This window comes from Pogoniulus pusillus, chromosome 27 (genome assembly GCF_015220805.1).
Source record: "Pogoniulus pusillus isolate bPogPus1 chromosome 27, bPogPus1.pri, whole genome shotgun sequence".
NCBI lineage: Eukaryota > Metazoa > Chordata > Aves > Piciformes > Lybiidae > Pogoniulus > Pogoniulus pusillus.
This window is the reverse complement of record NC_087290.1, coordinates 16,992,581-17,014,381: the sequence shown is the minus strand read 5'-3', so window position 1 is coordinate 17,014,381 and position 21,801 is coordinate 16,992,581. Positions and strand designations below refer to the sequence as shown.

The 21,801-nt window shown below is 48.0% G+C and overlaps 1 protein-coding gene and 1 long non-coding RNA gene across 4 annotated transcripts in view; both read left to right on the top strand.

Annotated features, from left to right (window-relative positions):
- LOC135187324 (uncharacterized) overlaps window positions 1–561 on the top strand; it is a 39,343-nt gene extending 38,782 nt beyond the window's left edge. For all 3 annotated transcript variants that reach the window (XR_010307307.1, XR_010307305.1, XR_010307306.1), the window contains exon 4: window positions 372–561. This is a non-coding gene — a long non-coding RNA (uncharacterized LOC135187324). The remainder of the gene's footprint in view (window positions 1–371) is intronic.
- A 10,502-nt stretch (window positions 562–11,063) lies between these two features.
- GRIP1 (glutamate receptor interacting protein 1) overlaps window positions 11,064–21,801 on the top strand; it is a 358,558-nt gene continuing 347,820 nt past the window's right edge. Inside the window, exon 1 of the mRNA XM_064166286.1 lies at window positions 11,064–11,293. Coding sequence (XP_064022356.1) covers window positions 11,239–11,293 — 55 coding nt within the window. The 5' untranslated portion in view covers window positions 11,064–11,238. The remainder of the gene's footprint in view (window positions 11,294–21,801) is intronic.

The following is a 21,801-nucleotide window of genomic DNA, read 5'->3' as shown; positions in this document are numbered from 1 at the left end:
TTGGAAACCTTCTCTGTTGAAGTGCAGGCAGTGATTATTTACTGACTGACCAAAAATGCTCCATAAATGTCTAGGTACAGTAGCTACTGTGAAAGATTTGAACCCAGCTGCTTGTATTTGAAAATTTATATCCAAATATCATTGGCAGAGCTTCAAAGGGGAGAGGCAGTGGAAGCAGAGTAGTCTCTTTGCATGCAGCACATGTTTTTCTGTAGGTTTTAATCCTATGTGTAACAAATCTGTGCTGAAAATCACTGTCATGTAGCTATTGCAAGGGGTGCTCACTTCCCTTGCAGACCTGCAGCAGGACCTTGCTCTGTTAACAATAACTTCCACTGATTCCATCTTTTCTTTTCTTTGTTTCCCCTCAGGACTGTGATGTTGCTCTGGATCTTCTGTATTCAGACCTTGAGGAAGCATCTCAGAGTCTCTCCAGGCTAGGAGGCATGAGAAAATGACAAGTGGACCAAGAACCTCTGCTTAGCAGCAGCCTTTCACTGCTCTTGTAAATTCCCTTGTTGTTTTTTTTTTAAGCTAAGACTGGGGTAGTGTTGAGGCTGATGTCAGTCCTTCCATGAGCACAAACATGGCTCTGAGTTGCCTGTATTTGTGCCATTGCAAGCATCAGAGGGCCATGCTGCCATGCAGCCAGACTTGGACAGGCTGGAGGGTTGAGCAGGGAGAAATTGAATGAAGTTCAACAAGGGCAAATGTAGAGTCTTGCATCTGGGAAAGAGCAACCTCAGGGATCAGGATAGGCTGGGGACTGAGCAGTGAAGGGGAAAAGGACCTGAGAGTCCTAGTGGATAGAAGGATGACCAAGAGCCAGCAGTGTGCTCTGATGGACAAGAAGGCAAATGCCATCCTGGGGTGGAATGGAAGGGCTGTGGTTAGTGTGGTTAGTAGGTCAAGAGAGGTTCTTCTGCCCCTCTGCTCTGCCCTGCTGAGACCACATCTGGAATATTGTGTCCATTTCTGGGCCCCTCAGATCAAGAAGAACCTCAGGAAACTGCTTGAAGGAGTTCGGAGCAGAGTCACAAAGATGCTGAGGGGAGTGGAACATCTTCCTTAGAAGGAGAGCCTGAGGGAGCTGGGGCTGTGCTGCTTGGAGAGGAAAAGCCTGAGGGAGGACCTCAGGAATGTTTATAAAGCTGTAAAGGTGGACCCAGGCTCTGCTGGGTGATGCCCAGTGCCCAGTGCCAGGCCAAGGGGCAGTGGGTGGGAGTTCAGGCATAGGGAGTTCCATGGAAACATGAGGAAAATATTTTCCCTGTGAGGGTGACAGAAGCCTGGCACAGGCTGCCCAGGGGGCAGCATAATTCGAGTTAAACAACTGCCATGCAGGTAAACAGCATGCACAACCAGTGTGCCTTGGGAAGTGTCTTGGAGGATCTTACAGACCTTGCCAGGCCAGTTTTAGCTAAGAAATGCCTGTAAAAGCAATACTCTACCAGCTGTGGACTGTAGCAGCCCCAGGAGATGGGTCAGGAGTGGCAGCACCATGACCCCACCCTGGACCCCTAACTGCTTGAGACAGCCTTTTGGGCAGAGGATAAGAAGGAAGGCAGTGGTGGGTGAAGCAGTGGCAGAAGTGTTCCCCTGGATGATTTCCTTCCTCAGAAGCCTTGTATGGTGGAGTGTAGCACTGGATTTATTTCAGAGGCCTCAGAGGTTTGGTAAATCTGACCTGGGGCATTCTCCCAGTGAAAATATCCAATGTAAATATCCATTACAGTTCACTGGAGTAGATTGAAAGACTGCATTTGAATTGCTTTTAACAGCTAATTTGTTGATCTGCACAAAGGGTTAGCTGCTATTTCTGAGCTGGTTCTATTAGGCTTTATTTCATGAGACACTTAATTGCATTTAGAATACTGCAGAGCCTCTTGATTATGCAGTTTTAGTGTCAGTATTGTCCAGACACTGCCATCACACTGTTTGGATGTCTGTTCTGTGGGTTAGAAATAGGCATCAAAGCGTTGCTTTGGGACTGGTTTTGAGTCTTTGTTGTTCACAGGATCACAGAATGTTAGGAGTTAGAAGGGACCTCTGGAGACCTTCCAGTCCAACCCCCCTGCCAGAGCACAGGAACACATCCAGACAGGGCTGGAAAGGCTCCAGAGAAGGAGACTCCACAACCTCTCTGGGCAGCCTGTGCCAGGGCTCTGCCACCCTTACGCTCCAGAAGTTCTTCCTCATGTTGAGGTGGAAGTGCCTGTGCTGCAGTTTCCATCCCTTGCCCCTTGTCCCTTTGTGACAAAGCCTTTGAGGGAGTTTCTGGAGGTTTTGTGCAGGAGCCTTGCAGGAGAGAAAGCACTGAACAGGATGAAAAATAAAAAGCTCTTTTCCAAGCAGCATCATTTTATGCTCCCCTTGAGTGGTATCACAGTGAAAATTACTGGCTAGGGAGTTCTATTAAAATATTGATATCAGGATGCTTATTACTATGTTACATGAGAGAAGGTTCAAAGAGATGTCTTTGCCTTGGCTCAGTAGAGGTACCACTTTCTCTGACAGGCATCTGTTACTTGATCATCATTATCCTGCATATCTTCATTTTCTAGACCAACTCTTAATAAGGTTTTAATCACAAAAGGCTCTGTGAAGCAGCAGGATGGCAAACCTCCTCCTGCTCTTTTCTCCAAGGGAACTGAGACCACCTGGCTCTTTCCAGAATCCACTTGGTCTCCACGGAGAAACTACCAAGGAGTTCCCCAGCAGTTCAAGTTTCTCAAACCCATGCTGCTGGTTTTAATACTGAGAGTATTTTTACCTCTAAACATTTAGACTGTGTCATGGCAACAGCTACTTTTAGCTCTACATTTGTTTGTTGTGTTGGGGTTTTTTAATGACAGTTTTAGTTTATTTCCTTTACATGTCAAATCCACCATTTCTGTTTTTAGTAACTATCAACAGTTAGAGCAGCAGTTTGTGGGCTCCTTTAGGTTTCCCACACAAATGTAAATGACTCTATTGAGTGCTAAAAGAGATGTTGTGATGAAAATCATAGAATCATAGAATCAACTAAGCTGGAAGAGACCTCCAAGCTCATCCAGTCCAAGCTGTCATCCAGCCCTGTCCAGTCAACCAGACCATGGCACTAAGTGCCTCATCCAGGCTTTTCTTGAACACCTCCAGGGACAGCAACTCCACCACCTCCCTGGGCAGCCCATTCCAATGCCAATCACTCTAGCCTAGACCTCCCCTGGCACAACTGGAGACTATCTGAATCTACCCACTTTTAGTTTTGCTCCATTCCCCCCAGTCCTATCACTACCTCAACCCCTAAAAAGTCCCTCCCCAGCTTTTTTGTAGCCCACTTCAGATCCTGGAAGGCCACAATAAGGTCTCCTGGAACCTTCTCTTCTCCAGACTGAATAACCCTAACTCTCTCAGACTGTCCTCATAGCAGAGCAGCTCCAGCCCTCTGATCATCCTCTATGGCTTCTTTAATGGGCCTGTAAAAAAAATGGGACAGAGAGTGTGATTGGCATTGGAATGGGCTGCCCAGGGAGGTGGTGGAGTCCCCATCCCTGGAGGTGTTCAAGAGAAGACTGGATGAGGCACTTAGTGCCATGGTCTGGTTGACTGGATAGGGCTGGGTGCTAGGTTGGACTGGATGAGCTTGGACGTCTCTTCCAACCTGGTTGATTCTATGATTCTATGAATGAGGTCTCCTCAGAGCCTCCTCTCTCCAAATTGAACAGCCCCAACTCTCTCAGCCTGTCCTCAAATCCTTCAGATATTGGAAGGATCAGGACACCCAGCGTTGGGTAACAGTAGGAATCAAAACCAAATAGGAGGTCTTCTTTGTAGCAGACTCATGATAAAATACCTATTATACCTCTCTAATCTTAATGTTCTTTGACTGGTATAAACAGTTTATATGCCTTTGCTGCTGTAAAATATAATTGCAGGTTTTCTTCCTCACAAACACCTCCTGTGAGATCATTCCATTATCTCTAATATCTTAAGAAAGGCTTCTCTCTGATCAGCTCAATGTTCTGTGTATTACAGGAGATAGAGATAAGAGTGTAATTCCCACAGATTTGCACTGATGATGCTGAATTTCCTTCACAGACTTCATTTTCATCTACATTCCAAAAACAGGGAAAAGTGTGAGCAACATTTTTCTGAAAGGCACCACAGCTCAGTATCAGCTTTGTGGCTCTTTGGTAAAGTAGGTAGGAAAAAAAAAACCCAGTCTTCCTTTTTTTTCTTTTCTAAGATTTAGGCAAAACTTGAAAAGCATAACTGCATCAAGGCAGCTGAGGTGCCAGGCTCTAAAGGCACTCAGAGCACATCTGCGCTTCTGTGAGCTTTCACATTCTAGCTCATCTGCTTCTTGCAGCCCAGAGAGCCAAGCAGAGCCTGGGTTGCATCAAGAGAAGTGTTGGCAGCAGGGCAAGGGAGGGAATTCTCCCTCTCTGCACTTCTCTGGTGAGACCTCACCTGGAGAACTGCAGCCAGTTCTGGAGTCCCTGTTACAAGAAAGATCTGGAGGTGCTGGAAGGTGTCCAGAGAAGTGCCATGAGGATGATCAGAGGGCTGGAGCTGCTCTGCTGTGAGGACAGGCTGAGAGAGTTGGGGCTGTTCAGTCTGAAGAGGAGAAGGCTCTGAGGTGACCTCATTGTGCCCTTCCAGTATCTGCAGTATCCAGTATCTTGGCACTACAAGAAAGCTGTGGAGGGACTTATTAGGGTGTTGGGTAGTGATAGGACTGGGGGGAATGGATCGAAGGTAGAGGAGAGGAGATTTAGATTAGGTGTTAGGAAGAAATTCTTCAGCATGAAGGTGGTGATAGACTGGCACAGGTTGCCCAGGGAGGTGGTGGAAGCCTCATGCCTGGAGGTGTTTAAGACTACAGAATCAAAGAATTAACCAGGTTAGAAAAGACCTCTAAGATCGTTGAGTCCAACCTTTCACCTGACCCTTATAACTGACTAACCTTTCTAATTGACTAAACCATGGCACCAAGTGTCTCAACCAGCCTCATTCTAAACACTTCCAGGGATGGGGACTCTACCACCATCCTGGGCAACCCATTCCAATGCCAGTCATCCTCTCTGTGAAGAACTTCCTCCTACCATCCAGCCTGAACCTGTCCTGGTGCATCTTGAGGCTGTGTCCTTTTGTTCTGTCCCTGGTTGCCTGGCAGCAGAGCCCAACCCCACCTGGCTACAGCCTCCCTTCAGGTAGTTGCAGACAGCAATGAGCTCTGCCCTGAGCCTCCTCTTCTGCAGGCCACACACCCCCAGCTCCCTCAGCCTCTCCTCACAGGGCTGTGCTCCAGGCCCCTCACCAGCCTTGCTGCCCTTCTCTGGACACCTTCCAGCACCTCAACATCTTTCTTAAATTGAGGGGCCCAGAACCCCCTAACCAGGCTGGATGTGGCTCTGGGCAACCTAATCTAGTGTGAGGTGTCCTTGCCATGCTTGGAATTAGATGATCCTTGAGGTGCCTTGCAAGCCTGACAGTTCTGTGACTCTGTGTGTGACAGTCAGTGGCTGGTGTGTGGACAATGGGAGTAACTGATGTGCCAGAAGTAGCAGCTGGCTGGTTGATAATGGCCTTCTCAAAGTGTTCCAAGTGTCATTGATAGTGTTCATGGCTGCAAGTCGCTTGCCAGAAAGAGTAAGGAAATGCATTTATCAGAATTCAGTGCAGACAAGCACTGGAATGTGCAGAAAAGGCACAGGAAGCAAACATACCCACTTTGGGAATATCAGGGGCCGAATTGAGCCTGGTTTGTACCAACATTACTCTAATACTGTTTTTACTGGAGACAGCAGAGCGAACCCTGGCAGGCTACTGAGCAGGGAGCACAGGAGGGATGAAAGTACAGCTGGCATCCTCTACATTCCTGTGCCACCATGCCAAGAACAGGCATGACCAGCAGCCCAGGTTAAAAAGCTTTGTGAAGTTTCCCACTCAGGGTGCCTGTAATCCTTATCTTTACAAGGACAGACCAGGTAACCCAAGGGCCTGTTTCTACAAGCAGGCTCAGAGATACTCCCCTCCTGCTGGAGTCCACCAGTGTGCCTGTGTGAGAGATAAGCCACAAACAGAGCAGGCAAAAGTGACCATCTCTTCTGCACTGTCCAAAGGTGGAATCACAGAATTATTGAGGCTGGAATAGAGCTCTGAGACCATCAGGTCCAGCCTAGGACCCAACACCACCACATCGACCAGACCATGGCACTAAGTGCCACAGCCAAGCTGGCCTGAAGCACCTCCAGCCCATTCCAGTCTCTAATTCCCCTTTCCATCAGGAAGTGCTTCCTAACCTCCATCCTAACCCTCCCCTGGCACAGCTTCAGGCTCTGGTTGGCTCTCCAGGCTGCAAGTGCACATTGGTGCTTCACGTTGAGCTTCTCATCCACTGCTCTGATGCCAATCATTTCCCAGCCTCCACGCTGCAGCATCAAGTAGAAAGAGTGCTTCCTTGAAAAGCAAGATTGAATTCATTTAAAACTCTCTGGGGAGAAAGAGCTGTAGAGAGAAAAGCACTGGCAGGAAGTTTCTCTGCTGCTGGTGTGATCTATTTACCACTAAATGCACATCTGAATCAGGTGACCACTCCCATCCACTGCCAGCAGTGGGGGACGCTGAAGCAGTGGTTCAGTGCAAAGCAGCTCATGGGAGTAAGAGAATGCAATTACATTCACTTGAGCCAGGCACCCATGCAAGCTTTTCCTGTAGCAGAGAAATGAGGAATCACAGGGCTTGAAAAGATTTATTGGCAAAGCCTTGCATAAGAGAGGGAAGAGAGGAGCAGACATATTCCACCCAATGAGGCGAATATTGGCAGCTATTTGAGATGTGGCACAGTCAGAAAGAAACAGGACTTCTGGGGCTCTTCAGCCTGGAGAAGAGAAAGCTTCCAGGAGACCTTGGAGTGGCCTCCCAGTAGCTGAAGGGGGCTATAGGAGGGCTGGAGAGGGAATATTGACAAGGTCTTGTAATGACAGGATGAGGAGGAATGGGTTTAGGTTTGCAGAGGGGAGATTGAAAGTGGATGTTAGGAAGAAGTTGTTTGCAGTGAGGGTGGTTAGACACTGGCACAGCTTGTCCAGGGAGGTTGTGGAGCACAGAAGCACAGAATCTGATCTTTGATCCCATTCTGTGCTTCTGTGCTCCACAACCTCCCTGGAGGTGTTCAAGGCCAGGTCGGATGAAGCCTTGAGTGACCTGTTCTAGTGGGAGGTGTCCCTGCCTATGGCAGGGGGTTGGAACTGTCTGAGCTTTCCAACCTAAACCATTCTATGATTCTATTCTATGACTCTATGAAACACATCTCTGGAGCAGGACCAGGGGGATTGAAACTAGATGAGCTTTGAGGTCCCTTCCAACTTAAACCATTCTATGATTCTGTTTTATGATTCTATGAAACACATCTCTGGAGCAAACCCCAGAGCAGAGGCTGAGGTTTTGTGACTCCTGCAGCACTTTGAAAAATCCCACCTTCAGTCCTAAGGAAGTTTTTTACTCACATTCAAAGTGATGGCATGATAGAAACCAAACCAAAAACTAGAAAATGGCTTAATGTGAGCTGAAGAGCAGAGCAATCTACTGCTCTATTCCTATGATCTGCAATTCTTTACAGCTCCAGCACTGGTAAAGAAACAGAATCAGTTGGAGAATTGGTGCTACCATGTTAAAGCTCAGTATTTGTGGTTTTTTTTCATTCCAAGTGGAGAGGCAAGAGATAAAAGCTTGACATCAGAGGCAGCAGGTAAGATTTAGGACACGGGTGACACACAATCACCTGAAGTTTTATTTCATTCCCCAGCACTCATCTGCCTTGGTTTCCTTTAAGAAAGGCAGAGGGTAGGAGAGCAAGTGGCAAAGTCATTTTTGAGAGTTGCTGCAAGCCTTCTAGACCACTTGAGTGCTTTGAAACATGTTTCCTGTCTGTGTGTTCTCCAGCAGCTCCTGGGACAGTTTTCAGCACCTGCTCCTTGTGTGGGTGCCTCCCGGGCTGAGCAGCCTCAGTCTTGTCTCTCTCTTCTGAACCTCCCTCAGGCAGTGCAGTTGCTCTGCCTGCACACCCCAAAGGCATCTGCCCTGTGAGCAAGGAATCTGGTGTGAAAGCTTTAGTTTATAATGCTTAGAAATCCATATGCATGCTCATATTTTCCTTTGGAGATACCAATTTAAAGCCTCCCAATGTAAGTAAAGGGCCTGTGAAAGGCAGGAGAATATTAGCACAAACATGTCTCTTCTCAGAGAAACGGCACAAGGCTGTGGTTCAGAGGTGCAAGAATTTAATACTCTAAATAATCACAGACTCACTGAATGTCAGAGGCTGGAAGGGACCTCCAAAGCTCAGCCAGTCCAACCCCCCTGCCAGAGCAGCATCCCCTAGAGCAGATCACACAGGAACACATCCAGGTGTGTCTTGAATATCTCCAGAGAGGGAGACTCCACAATCCCCCTGGGCAGCCTGTGCCAGGCTTCTGTCACCCTCCTCATGTTTCCATAGAACTTCCTATGCCTCAGCTGCCACCCATTGCCCCTTGGCCTGGCACTGGACATCACCCAGCAGAGCCTGGCTCCAGCCTCTTGGCACTCCCCATCACATCTTTACAACCATTGATGAGGTCACCTCTCAGTGTCCTCTTTTCCAGACTAAAGAGCCCCAGCTCCCTCAGGCTCTGATGGAGTCAAATAAAGATTTGTATGGATCAGTTGGTAACATTGCCCCTTGTCCTGTCACAGAGCTCCATCCTCCTGGCACTCATCCTTTACATATTTACAAACACTGATGAGGTCACCTCTCAGTCCTGGGCACAGAGAGCCCCAGAAGGCTGTACATCCACATGTGCTCCCTCTCCCCCCACCCTGTATCTTATGGAATCCAAAACAGAGAAGCTGCAAGGTCAGAGGGAGGAAAGCACAGCACAAACCCAAGCAGAGCAGTGAGAGAAGAGAGAGTAGCTTGTTCCACAGAATAGAAACTATTTTGGAATACATAAAGTTTTTCCTCAGACCATCTGACTGAGATGAATTTATCTTATTGTAATATGAACTCTGAGGAGTCCTCCCCTCTTGAACTGTCCAAAACCTCTAGAAAAAAAAATCTGCTTACAACTAGATTTAGTTTCAAACATCTGGAAAAGTTCTGAAAAATCACTTTCCTCCTGTTTCCATGGCACTTCCTATGCCTCAGCTCCCACCCATCGCCCCTTGTCCTGTCACAGGCATCACCCAGCAGAGCCTGGCTCCAGCCTCCTGGCACTCACCCTTTACATATTTATAAACATTGATGAGGTCAATGATAATGAAACAAAAATGTCAGTGGTCACACAATGTAAACCAGACATAAGCCCAGTCATAGAACCATAGAATCAACCAGATTGGAAGAGACCTCCAAGCTCATCGAGCCCAACCTCTTACCCAGCCCTGTCCAATCAACTAGACTATGGCACTAAGTGCCTCATCCAGGCTTTGCTTGAACACCTAACTTGGTAAAATGTTTTTTATTATCCTCATGTTGTTGGATTTTGCTCTACAACAGAGATCTTCTGCCCTGCTGCAGACAGCAAGAGACTTGCTGGCAAAACCCCAACTCTTTATTGTACACTCAGCAGAAATCCAAGATAGGTCTGCTTGGTGATAGTGCCATTGTGTGGCGTGCTCTAGTGGATGTGGCAGTGTTAAGGCACAGGCTGGACTTGATGCTTTCAGAAGTCTATTCCAGCCTGAATAATTCTGTGACCATGGGACTGCAGCACCAGTGGTGAGGGGACCGCGGTCCAAGCGCAATCCAGGGAAGTCAGTAGCTGCAGCTTCTCGTCAATGGGCTTTTAATCAAGGAGTTTGCATGAGTAGCTCGATAGGCTGGCACAAAGTCAATGCAGAAAAATGCTCCGTCAGGAAAGTCTCATTACATTTACAGCAAAAAAAACCAACAAGGAATCCAGGAAACCCTTCGAATCTTCGTTTGGATGGAAGGCTCCCGTGCAGATGTTTGACCATGCAAAATGACATGATGTCTGTAGAGACGGAGAAACCACAGACAGCACAAAAGTAAGCACAACATAATTGCTAGGCAGGATGGAGCTCACAGAGCAGCCCACCCCCTGAAGTGCTGGGGTGGGGGGGAATAAAGCTTCACTTGTATTACTATCATTACTTTAACAGTCAAACCTGCCGCTCTGAATTTGTATCGAGTTTATTTTTCCTCCCGTACAAAAAAAACCGAGGCGTATTTAATCGCTTCAGCATTAGCTTTTTATTAGGCCGTGGCTGTGCCAGAAACGATTTTAGCGGCGAGATTGGAGGTCCTCTGGTCAAAAGGTCATAAGGAATTGGCTGCAATGACGGAAATGCAACCTGTCGTGAGCGGGCACTGGATTCTTCATGGTGCACATTCTGATGTACTCGACGAGGGGGCTGCCGGTGCCGTTCCTCGGGAGCCAGCCTGCATTTTAACTCTTCATTCCCTTGTCGCTCTCACACACTGAGGGGACAGCCAAACTCGCCACTCGGCAACCGCGACGGGAAGGGGACGATCCCGTTTTGAACGCCGCGTCCGTGGAGCAGGCGCCGCCGGCCGAGGGCAGGGTCGGGCGGGATGGCCGCGCATGGCAACAAGCCCCGCACCCCTCTTTCGGATGTGCCCGGAGGGGCCCAAACTCCCAGATCCTTCCACGAGTGAGGAGGCGGCGGACCCGGGGCGCGCGCTTCACGCCTCCCTGCCGCCGCCGTGTCACGGCCGCACGCCTAGCCCCCTGCTCACCCCCTCCCCACCCGCGACGTGGGCACGGCGAGGCGCCCGGGGGCTCCCCGCGGCCTGCCCGCACCTGGTGGCCGAGCGGCGGCAGCCCCCGCCCCGCCCCGCCCCACCTGGCCCCAGCGCCTGAGGGAGGCCGCGCGGGGGCCGCCCGCGGGCGCTCCATTGTGCGCGCGGCGGCTCGCGCGGTCCCACCTGCCGGCGGCGGGCAGGGCCGGGGCCCCCCCGCACCTCCCCCTGCCACAGCGCCCCCGCCCGCCCCCCTCTGTCCCCGGCTGAACCGGGCGAGCCCGCCCCGCTCCCTCCCTCTTGCCCGTCCCTCAAGCTGGCGGCGCTCCGCCGCCTCTCCTCCCCTCGTCCTCCCTCCCACCGTGCGGCCGCCGCCCCTCCGCCGCTGCCCGCTGGAGCCGCCGACTTCCCCCACAGCACAGGTCGCTGCCGCCTAGTCCTGCCATGAGCCCCCCCCCGCCGCAGCAGCGCTGAGCGGGGAGCGCGGAGCCATGCCGGGCTGGAAGAAGAACATCCCCATCTGCCTGCAAGCCGAACCGGAGCGAGGTGAGCGCGGAGGACCGGGGACGGTAGCCGCCGCAAAGGAAGGAGGGGATGGGGGGGGGCTGCTGAACCGCCGGGCGCCTCTCCAGCCACCTCTCCTCATCGGCGGGGCACGGCGGCAGCCGCCCCGCGGGGGATGGGCGGGCGGCCCCGCGCCTTCCATCTTGCTCCGCAGCCGCGGCAGGAGCGGGGGGCGTGCGGGGCGGTGGCAGGAGGCCGGGCCGGCCGGAACGCACCGGGCCGTTGGGAGCGCACCGGGCCGGCCGCCGCGCCAGCAGCAACTAACTTTTGTCCGCGGTGCCGCCGCCCGCGCTCCCCCGGGCCGGGCTGCTGCAGGCAGGGGGGCGTGAGCCGCAGCGTGCGCGTGTGTGTGGGCCTCGAAGTCACTTCGCGAAACTTCCCTGCGTGGGACTCTGCTCCCGGGCCCCCCCTCGTAGCGGTGAGGGGCGAGGCTGGACTCGGTCCGTTTCCCCCTTCCCCGTACCCCAGGGTGAAGCCGGCACGGCGAAGCCGCGAACGCCCCATGCGAACCGGTAGCGATCGCGGCTTGGCGCCGAGCAGCGCCCGCGGGAGCTGCCCGGCCAGTCCCGCCATCGGCGGCCCTGGAGCGGCCTCGGGTCCCTGAACTTCAGCCTAGGGCTCGGTACCCGTGGAAGGCGAATAGTTGGTAGTCGCCTCTCGAAAATAAGCGGTCACTTAGAATGGGAAGGTAACTTTTGCCGCTTGCTGAAAGGAAGCATCTGTCACGGGAGGTCGTTATGTCACTGCTCTTGTCTGCAGTCTGGCTCCAAGGGCTAGCAGACCGTTTGCGCTTGGGAACTTCCAGGTATGCCCATCCTTGTGCGTTTTTGATTCACAGCTCGTTAATTCCTCGGTGGTTTATGGAGCTGTGTGGCTGCCGCCGTGTTGGCTGGCTCGGCGGTGCCGCTGGGGTCAAAAATTCACCGAGCGTTAAAAAGGAGGCGGCTTTGTCTGTTGGGTGGAATGAGCCTTGTACCCTTGGGTAGGAGGTGGAGGTCTGTTGCAGAACTGCTGCCACACTTCCGACTGGTGAATTTGATCCCTAATGGGAGGTTCATTGCAAACATATGACATCATGAAAAACAGGAGCTGAAACGGGAACAGGTATTTCAGCTGTGGAAAGCTTAGCTTTTTAGTCTTTCCCCTTAGCAAATACCATCGTTACTGAAAACCGTGGTCTTGTTTCTTTATGCCGGGAGTCTGTGCGGCTGAGGAATTGCAGAACTGGGATGGATGACAGTTGTCAAGATGCATCAGATGCTTTTACAGATGGGGAAACTTTAGAAAGGGTCTAATCTGATTCTGCCAGAAGCTGGAAAGATTTTCTCCTTTCATTCTGCAGAAAGGTTGTGTCGTGAGCTTGTAGCGTGCGGGCTCGGCTTTATTCAGAGTAAACAATGGCAGTGGTTCAGCTCTGATGAGTTTAATGCTGGTCAGAATACTGGTTTGTTAACAGTTCTTCTTAATTCCTGTTTTCGGTTTGATCGCTTGCATTTGCATGATGAGCTGCCCAGGGAGGTGGTCGAGTCGCCAGCCCTAGATGTGTTTAAGGGTCGTTTGGATGCGGTGCTTGGGGATATGGTTTAGAGTGCACCTTGTTGAGTAGGGCTATAGGTTGGACTTGGTGATCCTGAGGGGCTTTTCCAACCTGGATGTTTGTGTGATTACGAAGCTGGATAGATCTATGTGTTGGTAGTCTTGTCACTGATGCTCTTCGTTATTGTATGTCCACTATGTGCATAAAAAAAGCTCTCCCGTGCCTGAAGTAAATTATTACCTTCTAAACTACATTGTGTTGTGTATTGCTTACTTTAAGCTAGCAACTGTAGCAGGATTCCAGGTACTGCAACTTTACAACTGTTAAGACCTGGAAAAAAATATTAAATGGTTAAAACAGTCAATCAGTGTTGAATTTAATAGTCCTTGAGTGTGAAGAAAGGATGAAATAAAGCTTTCAAAGTAGCCATTGCAGTAATGGAATGAAGGTGCATCTTTAGCTAATGCAGGAGTTCAGTGTGGCATTGAGTTAAAAGGCAATTACAGATACGGTTAAATTCTGGTTCAAAGCCAGTTGTGCTTACATCCCCCTCTGCTGTTTCCAGAAAACACTTCCATTCAGTTACTCCACAAAACATTTTATGTACATTCTGCTATCTGAGGGCTTTGGATGTAAATGCTCTGCTCTAAGCTAACGTTGCCACTGATTAAATTTCTGTGATTTAGATGTGGAGCAGTATTGGATGTGAAATATTTAGGCAAGCATGCTGATATATTGGACATAAAATAGCTGTTTATCCATCCATAGGGATACTGGATAATGATACTTGTATAAGAAACATTGGATATGTGTGTTTTTTCTTTGATTTTATGTACCTGTAGTCTGATCATTCAAACTCATGTCATCTTCTAGTGAGAGGAGACAGTCTTTATTTGACCTCCCACATGGATGCAGGGCTTAGCTGGTAGTTGTTTTGCTCTAAAACAACACAGAATGCTCAGTTCATTTGGTGCTGAAGTTTCTCTGTGGTGGATACCCTCAAAGTGTACTGTGAAAAAAGAAAACCAAACAAGCTAATAGCAAAACCAACCAGAAGCCAAACAAAGTCTCAGAAAACAAGAGAGGAGCTAAATAATCCTGCTGGCTTTTCCTCCGGTTTGTTGTATCCACACATCCCTTCTGTCATAACCAAACAGTTACCCTGCACCTGTGATTTCAAGTCTAGATGTGGCAACAGGTTTGAACTGGGCAGGAAGAGGTTGCTAGAGGTGCCAGGAAAGCTGGGAAGGCAGCAATTTCCATATGGTGAGCCACAAGGGGTTTGTACAGAGCATCTTTTCCCCTGGCTTTTTCCCCCTCAAACCTCACAGGCTTTGTTTTAGCCTTTCCTCTGGAGCTTTGCATTCTAAGCGTTCACCTGTGTAGAGCAGGTCAGGCACTGGTGCCTTCAAGTTGTGGAGAGTTGTGGATGCTAAGAAAGGCTTGAGATTCGGGTGAGATTGTTGGGATGTGGGAGCTGCATGGAAATCTTGCTGTATCCTTGAGGGAATGCAGCCTAAAAGGTCCTTTGGGTGCTGATATTCTTGTGTCTGTCCAAACCAATGCAGCATTGCTTTGGGGAACATCTTCAATGCTCCTGCGTCTTCCCTGATGCTCAGTTCATCTAGTGTGTTGGGAACTGGGTGATAGTGTTGCTGCAGGAGCATGCTTGTGGTGTGAGGGCTCAAACGATCTGGAGAGCTTTGTTGCTTTGATGAGAGTAGCTGTTGGCATATTGCAGTCATATTCTTTGCTCCAGTCAGGGTTATTACAGTGTATCAGTGTTTGCCCCATCATTGTTTCAGAGTAGGTACATTGAATGCCTACCTCAAAAAATCCTTAGCTCAACCTAGCTGTGATGTTCCCGCAAGTCACGTGTTGGAATGGAGAATATCCAAAAAACTTGACAAAGTCAGGATTTTGCTAATGGAAATTGGCTGGTCTTACCGAGATGAAGTAGCAGAGATGTGGTCAAGGCTGTTGGCTCACCTTGAGGACAGCTGATGCCCTGAGTAAAGGACAGTAACCTGTGTTCATGACTGGATGAGGCACTTAGTACCATGGTCTAGTTGACTGAACGGGGCTGGGTGCTAGGCTGGACTGGATGAGCTTGGAGGTCTCTTCCAATCTGATTGATTCTATGATTCTATGTTTCAGGCATCAGGGCACCTGTGTGAATGTAGAGCTTAATGTTTGTGAGAGTGCCTTGTTCTGGAGAAGGTTCTCTCCCAAGGGATGGCAGTCACTGATACTTCAGCAAGTATTTTTAGATGCCTTCACTGCAGAAATGATGGTGAATATTGCCATCAACTGGAAAGAAAAACCATTGTGCCATTTTTTTAAAGAGATTAAACCCACATTTAAAACACAAAGTGGACAGCTGCATACTGCAGCACAGTTGCTGCTGGGATTCTACTGCCTGCTCTGTAATCGAGCAGCATTCTGCAGTGGCAGTGCTGCTTCTGGCTTCTGCTGCCACGATTGTCACAGAGTCTTCTCCTTTTGAGAGCAGGAATTGTGCTGTGTGTTGAGTTAAAAAAGAAACAGCAAACAACCCTTTTAATACAATGCCTGATGCAGTAAAACCTGTCACTTCAGAAAGGAGGCTGGATGAGGCACTTAGTGCCATGGGTTAGTTAATTAGAAGGGTTAGATGATAGGTTGGACTTGATCCTAGAGGTCTTTTCCATCCCGGTTCATTCTGTGATTCTTGAAGACTTACTAGTACAAAACAGCATTGTTTCAAGTCGGAGCACACTCTTCTTCCCCATGATGGTGTGGGTGTAACCTGTGTCTCCACACTTAAGAAGCCACCCAGTCTAGACTCAGCTGAGCTGGAAATTAGAATGGAGCTTTATATTTACAGCTTAGCACAAAACACAAGCAGATATTTACAATCTAAACAGCTAGAGACAGAAATAGACAAGTTAAAAAGGTAATACAGAAACACAGCAGCCCTCCCAGGAACCAGAGTCCCCAGGAGGGGCTCCCAACCACCCTTCCACTTCCTTTGCACCCCTCTACCTTATTCCAGACTTTGCCTTATGTTCAAGTTGTGTTTGGAGGATCAGTCAGGGGAGTTAGGAAGCAGAGGGATTAGTTAGACAGCAGGTTAGGGAGAGAAGGGAGGCAGGCAGAGCCAGACAGCAACTCTGTTATCTATGTTTGTGTTCTTGTTTTTATCCATCTCAGCAAGCCTATGAGTGCAGTAGACATCATCATTGTTTCCTTTTCACAGCCTAACATCTAATTCTTCTCACTGAAATATCCCAGCTAAGCTCAAACTAGCACACCCCCCAATTTTCTTCCAAGGTGCTAAATCTAATCTTGTTATAGTGACCTAAACTACTTTTTTTTTGAGGCTCTGCTTTAGTGAATATGTTAAGGCAAATGCTCCTGGTGTTCATTTCCTTCATGATATCTTCCAATTAAATTAAATGAAGGTGTTTTATGGAACTGCTCCTGTTTCAACTTTATAGCTGATCAGGTTTGACAGGAGAACAGAAAACAGTGTTTGCATACCTGACATGTTCACGGTGAGACTTCTTGAGCTCCCTTAATGTACATGGTTATTAACTTGAAGAATCCATCTAAGTATACTTCAGTCTTGATATTTTTATTTATTTCTTTTTTAAATAGCATTATGCCCCCCCAAAATTGTTCTTCCTCTGGGCTTGATGTGCTGGCTGTATCGAGGAAGAAGGAGAGACTGTGCTTCTATTCTGCCCCTGTACTCAGCACTGCTCAGGCCACACCTTGAGTACTATGTCCAGTTTCTGGGCTCCTCAGTTCAGGAGAGATGCTGAGGTACTGGAAGGTGTCCAGAGAAGGGCAACGAGGCTGGTGAGGGGCCTGGAGCACAGCCCTGTGAGGAGAGGCTGAGGGAGCTGGGGTTGTTTAGCCTGGAGGAGGCTCAGGGCAGAGCTCATTGCTGTCTGCAGCTACCTGCAGGGAGGCTGTAGCCAGGTGGGGTTGTGCTCTTCTGCCAGGCACACAGCAACAGAATGAGGGGACACAGTCTCAAGTTGTGCCAGGGGAGGCCTAGGCTGGATGTGAGGAGGAAGTTGTTGTCAGAGAGAGTGATTGGCATTGGAATGGGCTGCCCAGGGAGGTGGTGGAGTTGCCTGGCCTGGAGGTGTTGAAGCCAATCCTGGCTGGGGCATTTAGTGCCATGGTCTAGTCGCTTGACTAAGGCTGGGTGCTAGGCTGGCCTGGATGAATTTGGAGGTCTCTTCCAACCTGGTTGATTCTATGGTACTTTTCTGTCTCTCTTCCCAGTTCTTGACAGAGAAATTAAGTGAACTTTGGGAAGCTCTTCAAAGGAAATATTACAGAATGTTTTAAGACCCTAGGATTCAAGGATGATTAAAACAGCCTCAAATACATAAGTTTGGAGAGGAGGAGCCTGAGGGGCTCAGGAATGGTTATAACCTCAGGAATGGTTATAAAGATGTAAAGGTGAGTGCCAAGAGGCTGGAGCCAGGCTCTGCTGGGTGATGCGCAGTGCCAGGCCAAGGGGCAATGGGTGAGAGTTGAGGCACAGACAGTTCCATGGAAAGATGAGAAAGTTTTATCCCTGAGAGGGTGACAGAACTCTGGGAGAGGCTGCCCAGGGTAGTTGTGGAGTCTCCCTCTCTGGAGAGATAATTCCTATGTGATCTGCTCTAGGTGCTCCTGCTCTGGCAGGGGACTTGGACTGGCTGAGCTTTGGAGGTCCCTTCCAGCCTCTGACATTCTGTGATTCTGTGAAGTAGTTTGTTCTCATGGAAGCTGTTCTGACATCAAGCACTTATCTCTGAGGTTGCTGCTCTGTGAGCCTGTCTGCTCTTAAGCTGGGAGGGAACCAAGGCTCCCAGCAAAGGGTGAGGTATGGCCTGTTACCAAAATTCACTGTGTTACTCTGAGTTCATTATTTACTTCTGAGCAAATAGGGCACATGAGCAGAAGATATGCTTCATGTTTTTTTCCAGGTGCATGTTCTAAATTAGCTTCTGAGTTGAAAAACAGAAGCTAAGATGACAGTTCATTGTGTTGTGTGCTCTGGCTCAAAAAAACAAGAGTAATACCTATCCTTCTTGAGCTTAAGTGGGTCCTCAGAAAGTGAAGAAAGTAGGAGCTGGAAACCTGGGATAGGTAACCTTGTGCAGAGCCTTTCTGTCTGTCCTTATCTGTTTTTTTCCCACTTGCTTCACATGCCTCCAGGAAAGTTAAAGTGTAAACCAGATCATCAGATGGCAGAAAATCTTCACTGGCTTTTTTTGAGGGGAGACCTCATGGCTGTCTACAGCTACCTGAAAGGAGGTTGTGGAGAGGTTGGTGCTGGTCTCTTCTCACAGGTCGTTAGTGACAGAACAAGAGGGAATGGCCTCAAGCTGTTACTGGGCAGGTTGAGGCTGGACATTAGGAAACATTTTGTCCTGGCAAGAATGTTCAGGCATTGGAATGAGCTGCCCAGGGAGGTGGTGGAGTCCCCTAGCCTGGCTGTGTTTCAAGGTGTTTTGGGTGTGGTGCTTGGGGCTGTGGTTTAGGAGTGGACCTTGTAGAGTAGGGATATGGGTTGGACTTGGTGCTCCTGAGGGGCTTTGCCAACCTGAGTGTTTCTGTGACTCTGATTTCTGTGATTCAGTGGGCAGAGGATGTGCTTGCAGTGGCAGTCCTAAGAATCAGGACTGGGTGTTGGAGGCTGACATTTGGTGAGGTGCTTGGAAGGTCACCTCTGCGCAGTGAAGCCATTGCCTAGGCTCAGCCTGGAGTCCAGACTGCTGCCTAGATAGTGGGCAGGGGCATTTGGTCAGTTATGCTGTGCAAAGCTCCATGTGGCTGCTTACATTTAAGGTGAAGAAGTTATGAATAGTGGTAAGGACAGAAATAAAAGGAAACATATCTGTTTCTTAGCTGCTGACCCAACAAGAAGCTGTCTTAACTAGCTGCCTTCTGGACCACCAGGAGCATCTGAAAGCATAACTGTCTAACTGGGAAACACTAAAAAGGAAAGCTAGTGTGATAATGAAGTACTAATCACAAACAGTATGTATTTTGTCCCTGTCAAGGCTCCTGCCTGTCTTCACCTCAGTCTGACTGAACTGCATCTTGGACAGCTGGGCTTGCTCCATTCACTGAACTGAGTGCTGGTGAAGAGCATTTGCCAGGTGGGATACGATGACCCCCTAGAGCTGGTTTCCATCAGCATGCAAAGGATGCAGGTGCTGTGTCAGTTTTTTCATCCCCTTTAAGGCCATCTGGGACTGGGAGGCCTCTAAATAGAGTGATGGAAAGGAGGCAACAATTGCTCCCCAGTGCCCTCTTAGCATGAAAGGAGGGGAGAATAAGCAAAAAGCATCTACATCTGTTGTAACCTGCACAGCCAAGTGAGCAGCACTTTAAGGCATGCAGAGTTGAAAGAATTTGGTAGATGTTTCAGTGTTTCATGAAGATCTCTGGGAGATGAGAGTCTGGGTCAGAACCAAGGCTTTTTCGTTTTCCATATGGGAAGGCAAGGTGAGACTCTGGGCTGCAGGCAAACACTTTCTGGACCTTTTCATTATTTTGTTTTTTCAGAGGCAAAGGACTTTTTGCTGATGTTGATAAAAACTGAGTTAGATTTGGCAGCAGTGAGTGATGACTTCTTGATGTGCTGGCAAACATTTTAACTTCTGTCGAAGAACAGCAACAGCGTTTGCCTCTGAGGGGCACAGCTGGTTTTGTGGCTCTGAACACAAGTTCTTGGCTAGAGTTTCCTGTGTGTTGAACTCTTAGAGATGGGCATAACCCCAAACAAAGAAGCTTCAGTGTTAGATCCTTCAGGAGTTCAGACCAGTCTGCTTTAATGTCTTCAGTGACATGGGCAGTGGCATTGAGGCAGCCTCAGCAAGCTCAACGATGACACCGAGTTGTGTGGTGTAGCTGACATGCTGGAGGGAAGGAATGAATCCAGAGGGACCTGGACAGGCTGCAGAGGTGGGCCCATGCCAGACTTGTGAGGTTCAACAAGTGCAAGGTCCTGCACCAGGGTCAGGGCAATCCCAAGCACCAATATAGGCTGGGCGGTGACTGGCTGTAGAGCAGCCCTGGGGAGAGGAACTTGGGAGTGGATCCAAGCTGGAAGAGGGGAGATTTAGATTAGATGTTAGAAGTTTTTCACCATGAGAGTGGTGAGAGACAGGAACAGGCTGTCCAGGGAGGTGGTGGAAGCCTCATCCCTGAAGGTCTTTAAGGCCAGGCTGGAGCAACCTGCTCTAGTGTGAGGTGTCCCTGCCCATGGCAGAGGGGTTGGAACTGGCTGATCCTTGAGGTCCTTTCCAACCCTGACAGTTGTGTGATAACTTCTCTCGAATCTCAACACGTGACTATATCCCTGCTATGGGGTGGGGTTTATGGGATTCAAAATTACCTAAGCTACCACTGCTCAGGGTTCTCTTCATGAGGAGCTGTTGGGAGTTGCTCAAGTGGCTGCGGTGGGCAAGGCTTAATGGCAAACCTTCTGCACATGGCTTGCGTTTGAGCCTTGTTCAGTCATGCTGGAGCTTGTGGAGAAAGATGTGCTGTGTCAGCACACCTCTTACGATTGTGGCTGTCAAGTTTATTACTTTTTGTATGTAGTTTACTTTTGTGTTTCTCCACTATTACTACTTCTGTAAATAACCTTCCAGATTCTGTGCATGTGTGGTTACTGACCCCTTTGGCCGTAAATCCCACAGTCTCTGTGCTGCAAAACCACCACATCAGGCAAAACAAAGAACAATGACCTCTGCTTTTTTATGTGGGAGAGGAATAGTGATGGCTGATGTTGTGCCAGTTAGCAGTGGTAAAAACGTCTGTGGGATAAATGTGTTCTGCATAGGCAAGGAAGCAAGAAGATGCTTTGGGTCCATGGGGTAGGGGCTGCCAGTGGAGTTCAGCAGGATGATGCTTGCTGATGGGAGGCCTTAGTGAAAGTTGTTATTAAAGCAGGAGTAACACACCTGTGGACTATTTGGATTAGACTACTCTTCCCCCCCCCCCCCCATTTGCATTACATAAGTATTTTTTTTCCCATTTGGATTATATTACACTTTTTTTTTCCCCCCTATTTGGATTATATTACTCATTTTTTCCATCTGAATTATATTACTTTTTTTTCCCTGTTTGAATTATATTACTTTTATTCTATTACTCTTTTTTTCTTACTTGGATTATATTACTCTTATTTTTTCTTATTTGGATTAGATTACACTTTTTTTTCCCATTTGAATTATATTACACCTTTTTTTTTCTATTTGAATTATCTTACTTTTTTTTTCTATTACTCTTTTTTTCTTATTTGGATTATATTACTCTTTTTTTCCATCTGAATTATATTACTTTTTTTTTTCCTGTTTGAATTATATTACTTTTTTTCTATTACTCTTTTTTTTCTTACTTGGATTATATTACACTTTTTTTTCCTATTTGGATTATATTACACTTTTTTTCCATCTGAATTATATTACTTTTTTTTTTTCCTGTTTGAATTATATTACTTTTTTTCTATTACTCTTTTTTTCTTATTTGGATTATATTACACTTTTTTTTCCTATTTGGATTATATTACTCTTTTTTTCCATCTGAATTATATTACTTTTTTTTTTCCTGTTTGAATTATATTACTTTTTTTCTATTACTCTTTTTTTCTTACTTGGATTATATTACTCTTTTTCTTATTTGGATTAGATTACACTTTTTTTTTCCCCATTTGAATTATATTACTTATTTTTCCTATTACTTTTTTTTCTTATTTGGATTAGATTACACTTTTTTTCTTATTTGGATTAAATTGCACTCCTTTCTTATTTGGATTAGATTACACTTTTTTTTCTTATTTGGATTAAATTGCACTCCTTTCTTATTTGGATTAGATTACACTTTTTTTTTCCTACTTGAATTATATTACTTTTTTCTCTATTACTTTTTTTTCTTATTTGGGTTATATTACTCT